The 20,259-nt window shown below is 30.7% G+C and overlaps 1 protein-coding gene across 1 annotated transcript; it reads left to right on the forward strand.

Moving 5' to 3' along the window:
* Window positions 1-224: 224 nt before the first annotated feature.
* Window positions 225-18,596, forward strand: LOC115877371. Its single transcript, XM_030893517.1, has 4 exons — window positions 225-520; window positions 10,329-10,472; window positions 16,262-16,387; window positions 18,170-18,596. The coding sequence occupies exons 1-4, from the start codon at window positions 352-354 to the stop codon at window positions 18,508-18,510; spliced, it is 780 nt and encodes a 259-aa protein (XP_030749377.1). The 5' UTR covers window positions 225-351; the 3' UTR covers window positions 18,511-18,596.
* The last annotated feature ends 1,663 nt before the right edge of the window (window positions 18,597-20,259 follow it).

Raw genomic sequence — 20,259 nt, forward strand, 5'->3', positions numbered from 1 at the left:
TTTTTTTCTCTAATCTATAAGAAATAAAGTTCTTAAAAAACTTAATTTTAAACATAATTTTGGTAAGTATATATTTTAAAATTCTTAATTATAAAATACAAATAATAACTTGCTTTATATCTTTCTTGTGGTATTTTACCTTGAATGTTGCAATACAGCTGAATGAATGAACTTCACCTTGAACAAATTCCAAACTTGCAGTCAATGAATCGTGTAAAATATGCTGTGTTTTGGTTAGGCTACTTAAATCGAAATTTTCAATTTCTTTTTTATTGTGTCTTTAATATAGTTCAATGCCGTTTTATAAACAATTATTTGCAAGTATATAATGCAGCGTCGATTAAAAATCTGATGACAGTTTGTGACTATCTTTTGTATCTAAAAGGGTGCAAATTATTGGCGAGAACCATGCTTAAACTTCTATGTTCCATTTTTATTATTTGTCTTTATATAGGGACGTGCCATTCAAACCCAGGAATATTTGATTTAGTGGCGGACGAAAGTAAAGAATACGTACAAGGTAAATTAATACTTAGAAAATAATTAAATCTTTTTTATTATAAATTGGTGCCTTATTATAAATATTTTAATTTGTAGTTACAAATGTATTACAAATTCCATTTCAATTTACACTAATTTAGTTTTTCAAAAATTATATCTCTATGTGAAATTTAAAAGTACGTATTTTAATATATAGGTCCTACAGGGGGCTGCGTTAGGGTTGTTTGGTACCCTATGCACCATTTATTTTGTGGCCCTTTTCAACTACTAAAAATTCAAGTAAAAATTGTTATACGTAATATTGTCAACTAATAGAAATATGTCATGGAGTTTTAAAAAAAGGTTGATGTTTTTTTTTTAAAATTGACATATGTTATGGAATAACTGTCATGCAAATTCAAAACGCCCCCTTTAGGAAAAGTTTTATATTTTTTATACAGGGTCGCTTTTATGTATGGAAACGGTCGATTATTAGATAAAATATAGGAGGTACCGCAAAAAGTATATATTAATATATATCTATTATTATCCGCAAAAATATATCTATTATAAATACAAAAGTTATTGGGTTTATAAAGATCTATTAGCGGGTAATACATTTAAATATACAGGGTCGGTCATAAAGTCGTGGCACAGCAAAATTTCATTTTTTTAAATGGAGCCTTCTGTATATTATTGCATATTTTGGTTCTTCCTTCAATTCTAAACAAAAATCGAAATACACACAATATACCTCATACCAACCGTTTCCGAGTTATTGACTTTTGAAAATATCACTTAAGCAATTTGATTTAACTAATTTCGATATGTTCAGTTAATTTTTAACTATGCCATTTTGCAGAAATTGTGATACTTAATAATATTTGATATTAGTTCTCAAGCTAGCATTTATAGATGTATATAAAATGAGAGTATAGCAAGTCTGGAAATTACAAAATTTTCGTTTAACATTTCAATTCTTCAATTTATGTACATTGTGTATTACAATTATTGTTTAAAATTGAAGGAAGAATTGAAATCTGCAATAATATACAGGGGGTTTCATTTAAAAAAAATATAATTTGATGTGACACAACTTTATGACCAACCCTGTATACTTAAATTTACTAGTAGCTAATAGGAATTTAAAAACCCATTACAACGGTATCACAGTTTCGGTAGAATGCCATCATTAAATCAAACCGAATACATCGAAATTAATTAAATCGAATTGTTTAAGTGATAAAAAAGTCAATAACTCGGAAACGGTTGCTTTGAGGAACATTGTGTGTATTTAGATTTTTGCTTAAAATTGAAGGAAGAATTGAAATATGTAATAATATACAGGGGATTCTATTTAAAAAAAATAAACTTTGATGTGCCACCTCCTATATTTTACCTAACGATCGACCGTTTCCATACATAAAAGCGACACTGTATATTGTCTTCCTCAGGACACTAAAAATAAATGAATCTAAACTTACTTTTTTCCCTATGTGTATATAGGATCTAGATTTAGATTACATTTAAATTGACATTGAGTAAAAGGTTACAAAAAAAACATGTAAATAGAAATAAGGCAAATAGACTGAAATTAAAAAATAGAATTAATATAAGAGATAAAAATAAAACTAATAATAACTAATAAATGGTGGTTAAAAATGTTTATATTATGCACTTTTGAAGCTTCCCTGTATTAGATTTAAAAATTTTAATTTTAAAATTTGGTAATTAATATCCTTTTAATACACAGGGTGCGCACCTCATTCGCCTCGGTTGATTATACGAAAACGGAAAGAGGTAGAAAAAAATATTTTATGGGTATATGTGGGAAGACAATGTGCACAGTTTAAAATTATTTTGAAATATACAGGGTCTTTCAGAACTAAGATCCATACCAAAGTTATATTTTTCTTATGAAACACCCAGTATTTTATTTCATTTTTGGATTGTTGGGCCCAAAAAAATGCATTTATTATAAGGGTTAAATATGTTTTAAATCTTTGGTTTTTGAGATATTTAAAGATATTTAAATTTGCATGCTATAATAGAATAGATTATTTACACCCTCTACAATACTTTTCAGAATTAATTCTTGTGCTGAGTTTAAAGGTAGAAAAATTTTAATGAAAAATGGTATTGCTTCCTTAAATTTATACAGGGGTATCAAAAATCGCTAATCTATTTTAAGGATTTATTTTATACAAAAACTTCGTTATTTCAAATGCAACACCTTATATTTTTTTAAATATATCGAAGGAGATTCAAATGCTCTTTCAAACTATATTAGGGTTTTCTACACCCATCTAGCTCAGATTTTGAATAAAAAGCGATTTTTAAGTAAAATTCCAATCAAGGTGGCTGGTGTCGCCATGGCAATTTTCTAGTGACAGTTAGTAACTATTTTCAAAGTCGACATTAGTTTATGGACATTAGTATTTATAATTTATAACAGTTTACTAATTTACCTACAATAGTTTAATATAAGTAAGTATTCACTATTTTATCAAGAAAAATAAAGCAGTATCTGCTGGCGGAATGAATGGATATGTTACTAGTGATTGTATTTTGTGAGAAAAATTGCTTCTTGGGCTCAAGGGCTTATGCTCAAAGATATCCAAATAGGAATCTTCCTGATAAGTGTTCCTTTGAAAAACTACTGGTCCTATTTCGCAGAGCTGGTAGTGTGGTTTACAAAAACTATTATGCAGAAACTTGTCATTGGAAGTGAAGAAAATGAATTTGTCGTAATTGGCTCTTTCATAGAAAATCCATATATCTACAAGTCATTGTAAAATAAATCAAAGACTACTTCTTCGTTTTTCTTAGTAGAATAATGAATACATATTTAATAAATATTATTTATTAAACTATTGTAGATAAATTAAATAAAAGTAAACTGCCATAAATTTAAATAATAAAGTTTCGTCGACTTTGAAAATAGTTACTAACTGTTATTAGAAAACTGCCATGGCGACACCAGCCACCTTGATTGCAATTTTATTTAAAAATCGCTTTTTATTCAAAATCTGAGTAAGATAGGTATAGGAAACCCTAATATAGTTTGAAAGAACATTTGAATCTGCTTCGATTTATTTAAAAAGCACAGGGTGTTGTATTTGAAATAACGAAGTTTTTATGTAAAATAAATCCTTAAATTAGATCAGCAATTTTTGATACCCCTGTATAAATTTAAGGAAGTAATAACATTTTTCAGTAAAGTTTATTTCTCTACCTTTATACTATTGTAGCATGAAAATTTAAATATCTTTAAATATGTCAATAACGAAAGATTTTAATCATATTTAACCCTTATAATAAATGCCTTTTTTGGGCCCAAGAATCCAAAAATGAAATCAAATACCGGGTGTCCCATAAGAAAAAATATAACTCTGGTATGGATCTTAGTTCTGAAACACCCTGTATATTTCAAAATAATTTTAAATTGTGCACATTGCCTCCCACAAAATATTTTGTTTCTAGATCTTTCCATTTCCGTATAGTCAACCGAGGCGAATGAGGTGCGCCACCCTGTATATATTTTTTTATTTATGTGTATATTATATTTGTTTTTATTATTTATTTTAGTTATGTTATTTTATTATTATTTTTTTAGAAATAAAAAAGTAATAATAATTTTGTTTAAAAGTTTTTTTAGTTTTTCTGTTATTTTTCTTATTTATAGTTTATCTGGTCATACTTCTTTTGTGTTCTGTTTCTTCATCTTTTAAGCCTGACTTAAAAAAAACGTAGGTCTATTGGTGTTATAGGTATTGTATTAGAGTGGGGCAATAAAACAACGAATTATTAAATATTATTTTGGAAATATAATTAATGAACTCCCGTACGGTCATAATTTAAATTATTGCGTCTACAATAAATACATAATTGCAAGAAAAAAATAATAAAATTTAAAGTATATCTAATGTTTTTTCCTTATTGATTTTAAAATAATACACAAGAAATTACTAATGAAATAATATCAAATAAATATACATAACAATAAATGGCAGATCGAAAAATAGTAATTCATATAATATGTAATTTAAAAATACAATTTTATTTTTTTAACGATAACTGCGGTCTATTTCTATATCTTTTATCGCATTCTTTATATTAACACACTTTTCGAAAGTTGGATATATAAAAATATATAATAAAATGTTATGCATATTTCATAATAGCACATAAACTAATTTAGTTAATAATTATTTGATAATAACCGGAATAAATTAGTCATAAAAATATAGTTCAATTAAAACTGTGTTTGAGATCATTAGTATGTAAAATATTTCCTGTCAAAAAAAAAAGAGATTAATTAAACTAACATACATTTATTTATAACATATCTAATTATTTTAATAACAATTACTAGGTACATATTTTTTTCTAACTTCAAAGAATACTGGTAATTATAATTTTTTATTTAGGTAAATGTGTTTATGTGTTTATTAAAAACTGATATGAGTAAATAGCGTCAAACTAAAGATTAAAAAAATACATAAATGTATTTTTAACTTAGCGGCTCTGGAAGTTAGTATAAGTATAACAGCATACTTTTCCAAAAAATATAAAGAATATGGTTTTTTGAAAGTTATTGTAATGCACTAAAATACCATATTTTTATAAACAGCAACCAACAGCCTTTCAACAAAGCTGATGATTTACGTGTTAAATAAAAATCACTTAAAAATTCACTAAACACATTTATTATATACTATACTTTTTTTTGAATTAAATGAAAAACAAAAAATCCGGCGACGACAGTTTTTAGAAGAGCCAATTAGCTGTCTTTTAGTAAAAAAAAATAACTTTCTAGAGCAAGTCGCTACTTCAGTAGAGACGACACAGATAAACATTAGCATTTTATATGTATATGTAGATTACTAGCTTTTTCCCGCGACTTCGTTCGCGTACACTTCGAATTGTCCATGCATTTTTTCCTGTTTTTTTTTATGTACCTACATATTTTAAATAGTTTACCCTATGGATACAGCTAGCTTTCCAAAAAATATAAAGAATATGGTTTTTTGAAAGTTATTGTAATGCACTAAAATACCATATTTTTATAAACAGCAACCAACAGCCTTTCAACAAAGCTGATGATTTACGTGTTAAATAAAAATCACTTAAAAATTCACTAAACACATTTATTATATACTATACTTTTTTTGAATTAAATGAAAAACAAAAAATCCGGCGACGACAGTTTTTAGAAGAGCCAATTAGCTGTCTTTTAGTAAAAAAAACAACTTTCTAGAGCAAGTCGCTACTTCAGTAGAGACGACACAGATAAACATTAGCATTTTATATGTATATGTAGATTACTAGCTTTTTCCCGCGACTTCGTTCGCGTACACTTCGAATTGTCCATGCATTTTTTTCCTGTTTTTTTATGTACCTACATATTTTAAATAGTTTACCCTATGGATACAGCTAGCGAGCCTGACAATTGCACTATTTAAACTATGTTTCGAAAATTAGAAGTTTTAGAGCTATTTCAGAAAAAAGTTTTTAATTGTCGATTTTCTGGGTATTGTATAACCCGAGTTGGTAACCGGTATGGTTTCTCACTATTGGAATTACATGTATATTTTATTGGCAGTCGCTAGCAGCCATTGGCAGTCTTACGACGGCAGTTGGCGTATAATTACATTGCAATCATAGCCAGTCTTCTTCACAGTCACTGGCAGTCGCTTGACAGCAAAGTTATATTTTGGCAGTACATGTAGATTTTTTACTCAAGTGAGACACCCCTCGGTACAACCTTTAAAAAAATATTTTTTTATTTTTCAATTTTTTACACATTTTTTTCTTAAAATGTATAAAAACCGTCAATATAACAATTTCCATTGACTGAAACTAAATATATATAGTTGGATATAGGGTGGATGGCGCTCTTGCATGACCATTTTCTTAATTATGTATAGGGTGTTTTAGAAATACAGCCAAAGTCAATATTTTGCAAAATATTTTGCTTCTTTTTTCCAGAAAATAATAAATAGTGAAATTGCCATTTACTCTCTATGGATAGAACCCTATAATGGTTCTCTATAAACTGTATTTCTAAAATGAACAGCTTTCTTTTCAATTGTCAATTTCCTTTATATACCCCTTTAAAAATGTTTTTTTAATTTTTATCTGAAATGTAATAAAAGATGTCAAAATAAGGATTATAAGAGTACTAATACTTTCTTTATAGGTTATTTTTTATCCCTAGAGAGATGATTTGAATAAGAAATATTTCATGCATATTATTGATAAGTTTTATAGTTCGAGTTATTATAGTTTTTTTTTTCGTACAGCAAACTTTCATATCCCATTCTACTCCCTAAGGGTATGAATTTCCTAAATTTGTGTTGTCCAAGAAATTAACTCATGGCTTTTAAAAGAATCTTTGTGACAATTTTTGTGTGTATAATCTAGCTGTCACGAAGTTTTATATAAATTTTTATTAACTTTACCCATTTAGTTGATGAATTAAAAAAATCTCTCCTAAGTGTTCTTCACTTAAGGATCCTTTCTCCAGAATTTAATACCAGATAGTAACGAATTTGCATACAACGAAATTTCCGACATAATTTTACTCTCTAAGAATTTCCTAAAATCGCTTTGTGTAGCTAATTCACTAATGGCATTTGAACGAATTTTTGTGCTAATATTTATGTATCTCAAGCTGACGGTTTAACTGACCCCTAAAATATCTAAAAACTAGATATACAGGGTGGTCCGAACTGTATTCCGGAAACTTCGGTAGCCTATTCTGTTGATAAAAACAGGTAAAAAAGTTCGTATAAATGTATGTTCTAAAATGCTTAGTTTCGGAGATACAGGGTGTAGAAGTTTAATTTTTATTTCAATTTTTTCCAAATAATTTCTGAAGTAACGTCAATATTTGGATGAAAATTGGTGTCTCCGATTTGACTCCGATTCGTACGGGGCGCCACCTACATGTGTTTTAACTGTTTTGGAGGGTAATAACTTTTTGTGCGTACCTGTATAAAACTACTGAGTGAAAAAATATACATTTCCGTGACTTTTTACGTAAAAAACATCTCTTGGCAAAAATCGCTACGAGCAACCGTTCTCAAGATATTTAGAATGAAAATAGTCAATACATGCCATTATTGACAAAAAAATAAACACGTTGCGTAGATACCGTATGATCGAAAAAAAACGGCGTCCAGTTGGCTGGGAAATGAACATCGATGACATTTCCTATATAAATTTACATATAAAATGACAGCGATCTTCATTCCATAGCCATCGCTGACGCCGTTTTTTCTCGATCATACGGTAGTTATTTGACTGAAATAATTTGAGAAATTTTTATTTTTTTAAATTAATTATATTTTTTTTTGCAAAAAAATGATGATAAAACAGTTTCTGTTGAACTTTTGGCACAAAAACATTTCAAATTTATGACTTCAGTCTAATAACTATTTAAGTTGACATGTTTAATTTATGTCAATGATAACAGGTATTGATTATTTCGATTCCAAATACCTCGAGAACTATTACTCGTAGCGATTTTTACCAAGAGACCTTTTTAACGTAGAAAATGCCGTAAATGTATATTTTTATACTTAATAGTTTTATACAGGTACGTACGAAAAAGTTATTACTATTCAAACCAGTTAAAAATATATAGGTGGCGCCCCCTACAAGTAGGAGTCATATTGATATAAAAATCAAATTTATCATGTCAAAAAACCGCCAGACACCAATTTTCATCCAAATATTGACGTTATTTCAGAAATAATTTGGAAAAAATAGAAATAAAATTGAAACTTCTACACCCTGTATCTCCGAAACTAGGCATTTTAGGACATATATTTATACGAACTTTTTTACTTATTTTTATCTGCAGAATATGTAACCGAAGTTTCCGGAATACAGTGCGAACCACCCTGTATAATCTAACTGACACACCACTGACAATGACAAAGAATTTATTTCTGGAGGTATTGTGTGTAGGTGTTTTTAAGGTATGTTTTAGTATTTAGTCGTTTTACGCAAAGAAATAGCCATTAAACAATATAAAAATACTTCATAACAAATCTAGACATATATACCTATCATTTAAAAAAAGAATCATCAAGATTAGCGGTTTCGGCGGGATGAATGTAACAAAAAACCCTTTGAGCTTTTATATACAGGGTGGGCCAATGGAAATTTTCCACCCCAATTTTTCTCGTTTAAAATTAAAATTTGGAAAAACGCTCGGACACGTCGATTTAGTTTTCGAGGGGGAAAAGAAAATATCATAAAATCACTTTCACACCTATAACCTCTAAGGCGGGGGCGGCGCCACCCCTAAATTCTTAAATGGAAAGGGGGCCGAGTAATACCTCATGTGAAAGGCCTTTCAATTCCCTTTTTAATGATATAAGATATCATGTATTTTCGTTCAGTAGTTTTAGAGATTTATTGATTTAAAGTAGATTTTAATTTATCAGCTAAGTGGTGAAAAAATCGGTTTTTATTTTTTTTCTCTCTCTGTATGTATTTTTTTGGCAAACTATGCCAAAATCTGCATCGATCCACGCCCAAAAATCTTTCAATTCGGAAAAAGTGAAAAATGCTCAATTTTGGCCGGTAAATTTTTTAGAAATTTTAAAAGATAAAAAAAAATTTAAGCTTTTTATTTAAAAGATTAATTTTTAGTATACATAGTTTGCCAAAAAATACATACAGAGAGAGAAAAAAAAAATAAAAAACGAATTTTTCACCACTTAACTGATAAATTAAAAAATCTACTTTAACTCAATAAATCTCTAAAACTACTTAACGAAAGTACATTATAGCTTATATCATTAAAAAGGGAATTGAAAGACCTTTCAAATGAGGTATTACTCGGCCCCCTTTCCATTTAAGAATTTAGGGGTGGCGCCGCCCCCGCCTTGGGGCTTATAGGTGTGAAAGTGATTTTATGATATTTTCTTTTCTCCCTCGAAAACTAAATCGACGTGTCTGGGCGTTTTTCCAAATTTTAATTTTAAACGAGAAAAATTGGGGTGGAAATTGTCCATTGGCCCACCCTGTATATATGGATTTGGATTTCGGTCCACAGACAAATTATTTTGAAACATAATCTGTCATTTTTGAAACAAACAATTTTTGCTCTCAGAGCTGCAAGCTCACAGAAAACTTAAGTCTTTTTTTGATTTAAATAATTTTAATGACTTCAGTCATTTGATTTTAAGTAATTTTTTGAAAGCTGACTTAAGACTTAAGTTTAAGTCTTTTTCAAAATCATTTCTGATTTAAATCTTTATTCCAAAATAGAAAAAGATTTATTTTCTTTTTAAAGATTTACTTTTATTATTATTTACTTAAAAATACTTAAGTTATCAAAAAGATTTAAGTCTAAAGTTTTATAAAAGGCTTACGTCAGATTTTTATATATTTTTACATTAATTTATTTAACAGCTTTTGACTTGTACTTGACAAACATTTGATATTGGCATATACTTGCATGAGTGGTGAGTGGTTTCTTGTGCAATTAATTGTCACTAGTCGCGCTGCGTGAGCGCCATGCTGGTTGTTGATTACGAATGGAAAAAATGTTGTTGACAATTTTACAAAGTACGCGACTCGTATACTTGACAAGTGTATCAATACTTGCGTATTTGGCAAGTATACTATCTTTGTAAACCACAATGGCAAATGGCCAGCCTGGCGCTCATAGGACGCGACGAGTGACAAATAATTGCACATGTATACCACTTACACAACATGGAAACTATATGCCAATAAAAAATGTGTGCCAAGTATACGAGTCGTTTGAGCACGGCTTTATGTTTAATTCTTGTTTAGAAAATATTAATTTTGATAAACTATTTCAGGTGGCGGAAAATCTTATGACAATGTTCATCAATCCCAACAAGGAGAAGCTGGCAAAAAGGCATATGTTTCTAAGCACCAGAAAGAACAAGGACTGCAAGGACATCATGATAATGAAAGACATCAACAAAAATATGCTCAAGAGGGTAAGTAATTTTGGTGTATAGCAATGTAAAACCTAAAACATAAACACGGTACCTAATACAGAAACTATTAAAAATTCTAATTTTTCAAAATTGATTTTTAAAAATTTTTATTAAACTATTTCTTATTACAGTTGTGGGTTGGAACCTTTGGTGTTATAACAGCTAAATAGAACACCAAATCAGAAATCACCACAATACACCAAAACACTTTTGTACTGGACGCGCGTTTCCAGTGCAAAAGTAAAAGTGTTTTGGTATGGTGTATTGTGGTGATTTAGTGTTTTATTTTATTTTATTTCGTTAAATTATTTCTGTTATCAAAAACCTCTATACAGGGTGGTCCGAACTGTATTCCGGAAATTTCGGCAGTATATTCTACAGATAAAACTAAGTTAAAAAGTTCGTATATATGTATGTCCTAAAGTGCTTAGTTTCGGAGATACAGGTTGTAGAAGTTTCATTTTTATTTCGATTTTTTCCAAATAATTTCTGAAGTAACGTCAATATTTGGATGAAAATTGATATCTAGGAGATTTTTGATATGAGAAATTTGATGTCAATATGACTCCTACTGGTAGAGGGCGCCACCCACATACCTATGTTTTACCCTCGGTTTTAACTGTTTTGAAGCGTAATGACTTTTTGTCCGTACCTGTATAGAGGGAAAAAATATACATCTCTGCGACTTTTTACGCAAAAAATATCTTTTTGTAAAAATCGCTACTAGCAACCGTTCTCAAGATATTTAGAATGGAAATAGTCAATACATGTCATTACTGACAAAAAATAAACATGTTGAGTAGATATTTATTTCAATGAAATAATAAATTTGGGTAAATTTTTATTTTTTTAAATTAATCATAAATTTTTCTGCAAAAAAATGATGATAAAACAGTTTCTGTTGAACTTATGGCACAAAGACTTTCAAATTTATGATCTCAGTCTAATAACTATTTAGTCAACATGTTTAATTTATGTTAACGATGGCAGGTATTGATAATTTCGATTCCAAATATCTTGAATACCAATACTCGTAGCGATTTTTACCAAGAGACATTTTTTACGTTATAAACGTCGTAAACGTATATTTTTTTACTCAGTAGTTTTATACAGGTACGGAGTTACTATTTTTCAAACTAGTTAAAAAATGTGTAGGTGGCGCCCTCTACTAGTAGGAGTCATATTGACATCAAAATCAAATTTCTCATATCAAAAACTCCCAGACATCAATTTTCATCCAAATATTGACGTTGCTGCAGAAATTATTTGGAAAAAAATCGAAATAAAAATGAAACTTCTACACCCTGTATATCCGAAACTAAGCATTTTAGAACATACACTTATACATGAAATATACGAACTTTTTTACTTATTTTGATCTGCAGAATATGTTGCCAAAGTTTCCGGAATACAGTTTGGACCACCCTGTATAATGCCTAAATATAGTTGGAATGGAATGATTATACCGGGTGTTGCATCGTCGGACGGGACGCGTATTTCCATAATATACCATGAAGAGAACATAGGGTTTCTAAGCCCCGCCTCCATGCATTGAAGATGTCTCTAACGCGGTATAGAATGGAATAGGATATTGCGCCAAATGCAGTATACTATGGAGTCGGCTTCTCAGCGTTACAATGTGATATAAGCCACGTGAGCATTCATTATCACTTCTTGCATTTTTGCATTGAATTAGCCAGTTTGTGACTGTTTATGACAGAGCAATGTACGTTAGGTTAGAGATTATGTTAAAAAATATAAAACCTGAAATAAAATTCGCGATGAGAATAGTGACTCAGCTTCACAGGAGTCAACAGCTGGATATTCATCAAAAAACAGTGCTGTAAGTAACGCTATATCTATATTTATCGGGCCTCTAGAGTTTAAGTAAGACAGTTTTGAATCTCATGCTTTATTAAAAACAAATATGGAAAAAGGCTAGGTTAAATACAAAAACAGAAAAGTAATCAGATGTTTAGAAATATTAAAATGGTATAATAATGTCACATCATATTGACACAGAGCAACAGTTAAAAACATTTCTCACAAATACTACAATAAATTGTAAAAAAAACAAGTATATTAAAGTACATACAACCAAGAGCTTTACCCAGAAGAACTTATGGTTCGCAAAGAAGAAGGCAATCAGGAAGGCCATCAGAAGAGACCAGACTAAAAAAGAAAAAATGGTGCTTGAGGAAATATTATTACTGAAAATACCCCAAAATACCAAAGGAGATGCTAAATATTGCAGTCTAACAGGAAATAGCAATGTTTATATTTTTAAGTATCTGATATTTTAAAGAAATTAATATAATATACATTATTTAATAAATAAATGTTTTTTTTTTCATTTTTTGTAGCTATGTTTTTAAAGTAATGATAAAGAATAGATACATACTAGGTTTACATAAATGAATATTACTGTTTATTCTATCAAAAGTTACGCCAGTAATGCGACTACGAACTATATCCGATTTTGGCGCATTTCCCAATTCCATTCTATACCGCGTTAGAGACATCTTCACTGCTGAACTAAGCTTGAGGGCGGGGCTTAGAGACGTTATGCTCTCTACATGGTATATTTTTGAAATACGCCGACGGGACATAGGAAATCCCATGTAAATTTTAATGGGGTCAATTATTGACTTTCCTAATTATTTTAGAGAATAATTCTATTTAGGTTTATTGAAGAGCACTAAAACCCACATTCAAAAGAATAACTTTAGATATTTTTGATTAGCTCGTTTACGAGTTAACGCCGATTTCTTTTTAAATATTTCTCTTTTCTTATGGCCCTGTATTTACTTTTGAGCACCAGTCAAGATAAAAGATATCTGTCAAATGAAGTTGTCATTTCAGAAATTTATCTATTTAGTGCTTTACAGAGAGAACACTAATAACAAAAGTGAGAGAGACCGATCAACGTTAATTTTTGAAGACTGTGTTAGTGGCGCGGCCTTTGGCATCTAACCCGAACTATGAGCGCATTATCGGTATAGTAGATTGCATTCATACCTATATGCTGGCGCCAAAAATTTAAAATTTGTGTATTTGAACCGAATCTTAATCTTTCAAGTTTATAATAAGAAATCTTCGTAGTTTTTTAGATTATTTTGTTGACAACGAAAATTTATTATTAGACTTTAACTTTAAAACCTATAAATAAAATACTGTGTAGCAACATAATAATTTATTTAACTTAGTTTGGTTTTCAGTTTTTGCAGAATTCATTTACCAGGTCTTTGGTGGGTTGTGGATTGTCATGCCTTTTCTCGAACTAAAAATAAATAAGTTCAATTTTTCATTAAGGTTTAATATTATATGCTTACCAGTTTAGGTAATCCGTTTCTGTACATGTCGTAGTGGAGCCCATACTCCAACTCAAGGCTGCAATCTTCAATATATTTTTTTATCTAACTTGGTTGGGAGTAAACAGGAAAGCACGGTTGGGAGCTCGCACCGAATATCAGTAGGTATCCCGTAGGTATTCAATGTTTTTGATAGTATTTATTCTATAACAAGAACCTATCAGTTGAAAAAAATAATTTGTATTACTGGTAATTGTCGTTCCATAGGTATCAGAAAAGAATAAGAATGTGATGTTTATTTTACAATCGTATTTATCCCATAGGTTATGCTTACCTATGTAAATTAGTCATGTACGACTATTAGTACGACAGTTAGCAACGTCGGAAAAACAAGTATTTTAAGACGTCTGGCTCTTTGATATGTCTTCTACTATGCTCTCTAGAACAGCATGCGGCCCGTCTGGCTGTCGGTAAACGTTGCGTTCCCTACTGCGCATTGAAAGAAGATTCTATATTTTATTAGTCATTTAAATTCTAGTATTGAATATAAACCCACCGAGTCTCCATAACTCAATGCGTAGAGTTTCAGACCACGAACCGAGGAGTCAGAGTTCGAATCCGGGTCAGGACAAAAACTTTTTTACTGTATTTTCGTATATATTCTGATAGCAAAGTATTAAATATTTATTTTTTTTTAATCAAAAGAATTATTTAATAATTTTCTATCAAAATATACACAAAAATAAAATAAAAAAGTCTTTGTCCTGACCCAGATTCGAACTCCGAATCGTCGGTTCGTAGTCGGAAACTCTACGCACTGCGCTATGGAGACATGTTCGATTTATATTCAATACTAGAATTTATAGGACTAAATTAAAAAAAATATAGGATCTTCTTCCGATGCGCAGTAGTAAACGCAACGGATATCGGCAGTCAGACGGGCCGCATACTGTTCCAGAGAGCATAGTAAAAGATATATCAAAGAGCTAAAGTCTTAAAATACTTTGTCGAAAACGTTGCTAGCTCTTAGACTATATTATGTGCACTCAAAATAATTACCGAGATAAAACTTACCTTTAAAGGAAACGTTTTGTCTAGATCTCAACCATAATACAAAAATTACAAAAATGCCGAATAATCGTGGAATCTCAAATAATCAATAATGACAATCACATGACAATAATCTTCTATTCTCACAAGCTAAAAGAACAGCTACATTCAGTCAAAAACAATTTATTACTCCGATTATCAACAGATTTTCGTTCTAGAGCTAAGAAATAGAAAAAGCTACTGATAGTCTAATTAATCCTGTCAAATGTTTAACTTGCAAAGTTGAAAACTTCTTTTTTTTGACTGCATAAACGATATGCGCGTCTGGGATGCGCGGTGACAAAATATATAATATTGTGTCCGAATATCCCTGCTCAAACATTTACTTTCTGTGGATATTGCGTCCTTGTTTCGACAAACCTGTGTTGGTTTTCTTTGTTCCAATATCGATAATTTTGAACATTGGGTTCATTATTTAAGGTAAACGTGCATTCGTCAGTGAATATGTTTTTTAAAAATTCCCTATCCGTGTTTGCTCTTTCCATCATATCAAAACAAAACGCCTGCCGCCGTATTTCGTTCCCATCTCGTAGCTCTTGGTGCTTTTCATATTTGAAGGAATAGTATTTATGTCGTTTCAAAATTCGAAACGCTGTAGTGTAATCTATTTCTATTTCATCCTCAAGTTTCCTTGTGCTGATCTTTCCATCGTTCTCTTCCACGCACAATAAAACTTCCAAGTCGGTATCATTTCTTGCATCTTCTCTTTGTTCCTGCCTTGCTTCACATCTGCAGTTATTTATTAGGGTATCTTTGGTCTCAAATCTCTGGATATTCCTTGTGATTGTAGATTTTCCAGGTATCGGTCTATTGGGATACAGAGCAGCAAACATGTCCGACACCTTTTGATAACTATTTCCTTGATAATACCATTTAATCAACAATACTTTTTCTTCGGTAGGTAGTGTAATTCATGGCTAATATTTTCGATGTAGGTTTGGTTTGGTTAATGAGTTTTTAATAATAATAAAGTACTAAATAGATAAATTTCTGAAATGACAACGTCATTTGACAGTTATCTTTTACCTTGACTGGTGCTCGTAAGTAAATACAGGGCCATAAGAAAGGAGAAATATTTAAAAAGAAATCGGCGATAACTCGTAAACGGGCTAATCAAAAATATCTAAAGTTATTCTTTTGAATGTGGGTTTTAGTGCTCTTCAATAAACCTAAATAGAATTATTCTCTAAAATAAATAGGGTAGCCAATAATTGATCCCATAAAAATTTTACATGGGATTTCGTATGTCCCGCTAGACGATGCAACACCCGGTATACATAAACTTTTAACTTTCAATGGATATACATAACTGCCATGTTTGTGCCTAAATATATCTTATATTTTTTTTACTTTCAATGTTTAAATTAGGTGGGAGTAAAAAGTCACAGAGCCATGACGACGGATATTATGCTGGCGGACACAAAGGTTCCCATGGAGAGAAAGGCTATAGTTATGTTGATAAAGGCAGTTACGCGAAAGGACACAGTACTAAAGGTAAAAGAAAAAATGTATTGATACTAAAGGAATTTCGAATTTCCATTGTTTAAATTTAATTTAAGTTTCACAACGTTTCGGTCATCGTCAGATTTATCACTGACCGTTTTCAAGTGTAAATTAATCTAAATAAATAATAAATTTGTCCGCTGACGTTGATTCGTTGATCCGGTTGATAGTGCTTGCCATATTGCAAAAAATTGTATACTTCGATTGCTAAAGATGCGGTTGTTTGTTTGATATAAAAACGGCTTCTTTAAATTTAATTTTTTTTGCCAGTGAGGTTCCTTTTTGACAACCCGAGCTTCCAATCACTTTAAGTTGTGCTTCCCGTACTACACTGGGTCTATGGTCTGCAATATCTTACTTCATTTATCGCCTTTTTGTACATGTTTTTTCTGTTCGTTAAGTCATATACATATATCTTGAAAACATATTGTCTTTATTATTGTTTTATACATTTATTTTTCTATGAGTTTGGGGTATGGGCCCTTGAAAGAACATTTATATACTATTGTCTACACTTTTCTTGTTTAAACATTAATTTTAATCATAAAATTTGTGTGTTCTCCAAACGCTTTATTTTCAAAAAAAGTAAATTTTCAGTTAATCCAATCAGTAAAAAAGCAATAAAACACTAATATTCCATTAATCAACTGATCATGGTGTTGACATGGTTAGCGACACGCGCGTCCGGTGTTAAAAAGAAAGTATTTTGGTATATTGTGGTGAATTAGTGTTTTATTGTACTATTTTTACTACTACGAGTATTTCTGGTAAAAACATCCTTTTGGACAACCCGAGTTTTCAATTACTTTAAATTGTGCTGCCCGTAATACACTGGGTAATACTTTTATTATTATTTTAAATTTTACTCATCGTATGACAAATATGTTTCTATGTTTCCTTGGATTTACTGGGTATTATCGTTCTTGTAACACCGCTGATCCATAAATACCTAATATTTAAGTTTAGATACTTATAGATTCCATATTTTTAAGTGATTAAGAAAATCTTAAAATAACTCGTAATCTTAAGGTGGGTATTCACTTGCAACAAAACACTCCGAACGAACCAAACGCGCCGCGCGCGCTGTAACAAGTTTATGTAGTCAGTACGTTGCGCCGAACCGAACCGAAAGCGCCAAACATTTTCCGAAGCTTGTCGGTAAACGGGATTAGCTCAAAAGAATTTGTTCGTTGGCCGGTGTTCAGTGGATACGGCAGTTTTGAACGTTCGTTGTGTTTGGGGTGTTTTTAAACTGTACCTAGCTATGGAGTGGAACAGAGAAAGGTGTTTAGAGTTAATTGATGAGTTTGAAAGGCGGTCTATTTTATTAAATTAATAATTAATTATTAAATTCTTCTTATGCATATGATCTAGGTCACTAAGTAAGGCCATACTATATTGACGGAGCAAAAAGAGGCGTCTTGCCCACCTTTTTCGTCCTTTCCTTTTTTTCTCTTTTTTGTTACCCGCTAATGCCTCTATAATTAAAAAAACACCAGCGGCTATGGTAATATCAGATGCATCCTTATCGACAAACACACTAACACTGATTCACACACTGATTACTAGTGGGAACGCAGCGAACACCGACCGCAAACAAGCGGAACGCTCCGCGCAAAATGTTTTGTTGCAGGTCGTTCAGAGCGCATCCGGAAAATGTTTTGTTGCAGATTGTTTGGAGTGCGAGGCGCGTTTGGTTCGTTCGGAGTGTTTTGTTGTAAGAGAATACGCAGCTTTATAAGAAATTAATATTTTTGCATCTTTTTTTCACAGGACATCACGATGTTCATAAACTTGATGAATTCCAGAAGAAAAAGACATTTTTCGATGAAGACCACGACGAAGCTGATCAAGAAAAACATGGCGGATACGAAGTAGGAAAAGATTTTAAGAATGGCCAATTTAAATATGGTGGACACGCCAAGAAGGTCTACTTCGAAGGAGAATTTGGAGCTAGTGGCAAAGCTGAAAAAGGAGATCACGATTTTGAAGAAGCTGGACATAAACGTGCTAGCGGCAAAGACGCATATTTCAAAGATGCGGAGGAATTCGTAAAGAAAGGCAATTCGGAACTGTTTAAAAATTTTGGATTTAATGTAAAGAAACAAGAATAAATGTATTATGTAACAGCTAAGCCAAAAGACTTGTTTAATGTAGCTCTTTGTACAGTATGTTAATTTATTAAATAAACGTTATTAAGATATTTTCTGTGTATACGCTTTGTCGTACATTTTGGAAACGGAATTATTTCGCATAGTACTTTAAATCAAATATAAAGTAAAATCATTTTACTTTGTGTGTTAAATATAAAGGTAAAAATTATTACAAAGTACAGGGTGGGCCAAATTGGACGCTTTTAAAGTGAAACACCCTTTTTTATAGGAGATAGACGAAAACTAATGTGTCTGGGGCTCAATTTTTATCAAAAACATGATGGTGAAAACCGCACATCTCTATCTGTTACCGTTTCGGAGTTACGGGATGTTTTTAAAAAATGTGCATTTTTAACAAATCGCTGTAACTTATTTGCTATGAAAAATATTGTATTTTTATAAAAACATTTCCAAAGCACATTTTCACGTATAATTTAATGGTTTAAGTAAAAAAAAATAAATTAATAATTTAAGAATTATCAACAGAAAATTTATTTTTTTATATGGGACACCCTGCATATTTTTAATTTAATGAAAATAATTTAAAATTGCCTTTCCAAAAATATATTATACATGATATTCAAAAATTCGCCCACTTTGAATAAGCAGGCTTTGAACGGAGCCGGCTGTAATGCAAAAGAATTCTAGCTGTGAGCAACCATTAAAACGAAAATAATATTTTTTGCAATGAGCGATGCAGAATTTTATAACAATTTAAATAATATTTAACAACATCAACACATTTAAACTTATATCTAATAATAATAAAAATAAATAGCAAACCAAAACATGAGATTTTGTTACAGGTCTTCTGTTATGGACAGACGGGACCCAACGATACCCTCGTATAATCGCTAAGTACTTCTAATTCTTCACTAGATTTTACGGGCAATTTAAAAATAAGAACCTTTATTCTTCCGTAAAGATAAAAATCTAGAGGCGCTAAGTCTCTAGGCCACGGCGGCCACGGCGCACAGTGGATCGACCCAATGCAATTTGCTGGACATTCAGCAATTATGCAAAATTTCTAACTTAAGACATTTCTTTGAATAAATGTGTTCTAAAATCTTCAAATTTGTTAAAAATAGTCATAACTTTATTATAGATAACTTACTGAATAGTGAAGGGGTGTTTTTCCAGAATATATATTTTATTTGAATTTCCGGATTAAATTGACTATTACAAATTAAACTGCATAATTTCATACTTATTCCAAAACTTAATGAACTTTTTATCATATTTTTATTCTATATGAATTATGACCTTGCGATTTGTCCAGTTCTTTAATACCAACATGTATTCAATAACAATAATTTTCAAGTTTTAATTATTGTATAGTGTATCCCAAAAAAATAAACTTTAAACAAAATTTTCCATAGCCATCTTTGATGCAAGCGGCTGCAATAAAACTTTGTATTCATAAGTTTAGTATAAAATAGAGAAGTCATAACCACCAACAAATAATGGGACTCGGTGGGACTTTTTGATAATTACGAAAGAAAGACGCAAACTATAATACATTTCGCTGAAAAATGTATATTTTCACGGAGAATAAAGTTAAATAAACTCTTTTCAAGTAATTAAAAATATACAGGGTGTCCCAAATAAAAAATAAATTTTTCTGTTCTTCTTCTTCTTCAAGTGTCATGTTCTAGTGAACGTTGACGACTGCCATGTTAACAACATCTCTGTATCGCTCTCGATCTTGCG

The sequence above is a fragment of the Sitophilus oryzae genome, unplaced genomic scaffold (genome assembly GCF_002938485.1).
Source record: "Sitophilus oryzae breed Bouriz unplaced genomic scaffold, Soryzae_2.0 scaffold_1447_pilon_pilon, whole genome shotgun sequence".
Taxonomy (NCBI): Eukaryota; Metazoa; Arthropoda; class Insecta; order Coleoptera; family Curculionidae; genus Sitophilus; species Sitophilus oryzae.

What these genes read in the sequence shown, in the direction of transcription:
- LOC115877371 (XM_030893517.1), top strand. Translation starts at nt 352, where the DNA reads ATGACAGTTTGTGACTATCTTTTGTATCTAAAAGGGTGCAAATTATTG. An exon ending in AAGTAAAGAATACGTACAAG is followed by an intron (nt 521 to 10,328) that starts GTAAATTAATAC and finishes AAACTATTTCAG; the next exon opens with GTGGCGGAAAATCTTATGAC. An exon ending in GAAAGGACACAGTACTAAAG is followed by an intron (nt 16,388 to 18,169) that starts GTAAAAGAAAAA and finishes TTTTTTTCACAG; the next exon opens with GACATCACGATGTTCATAAA.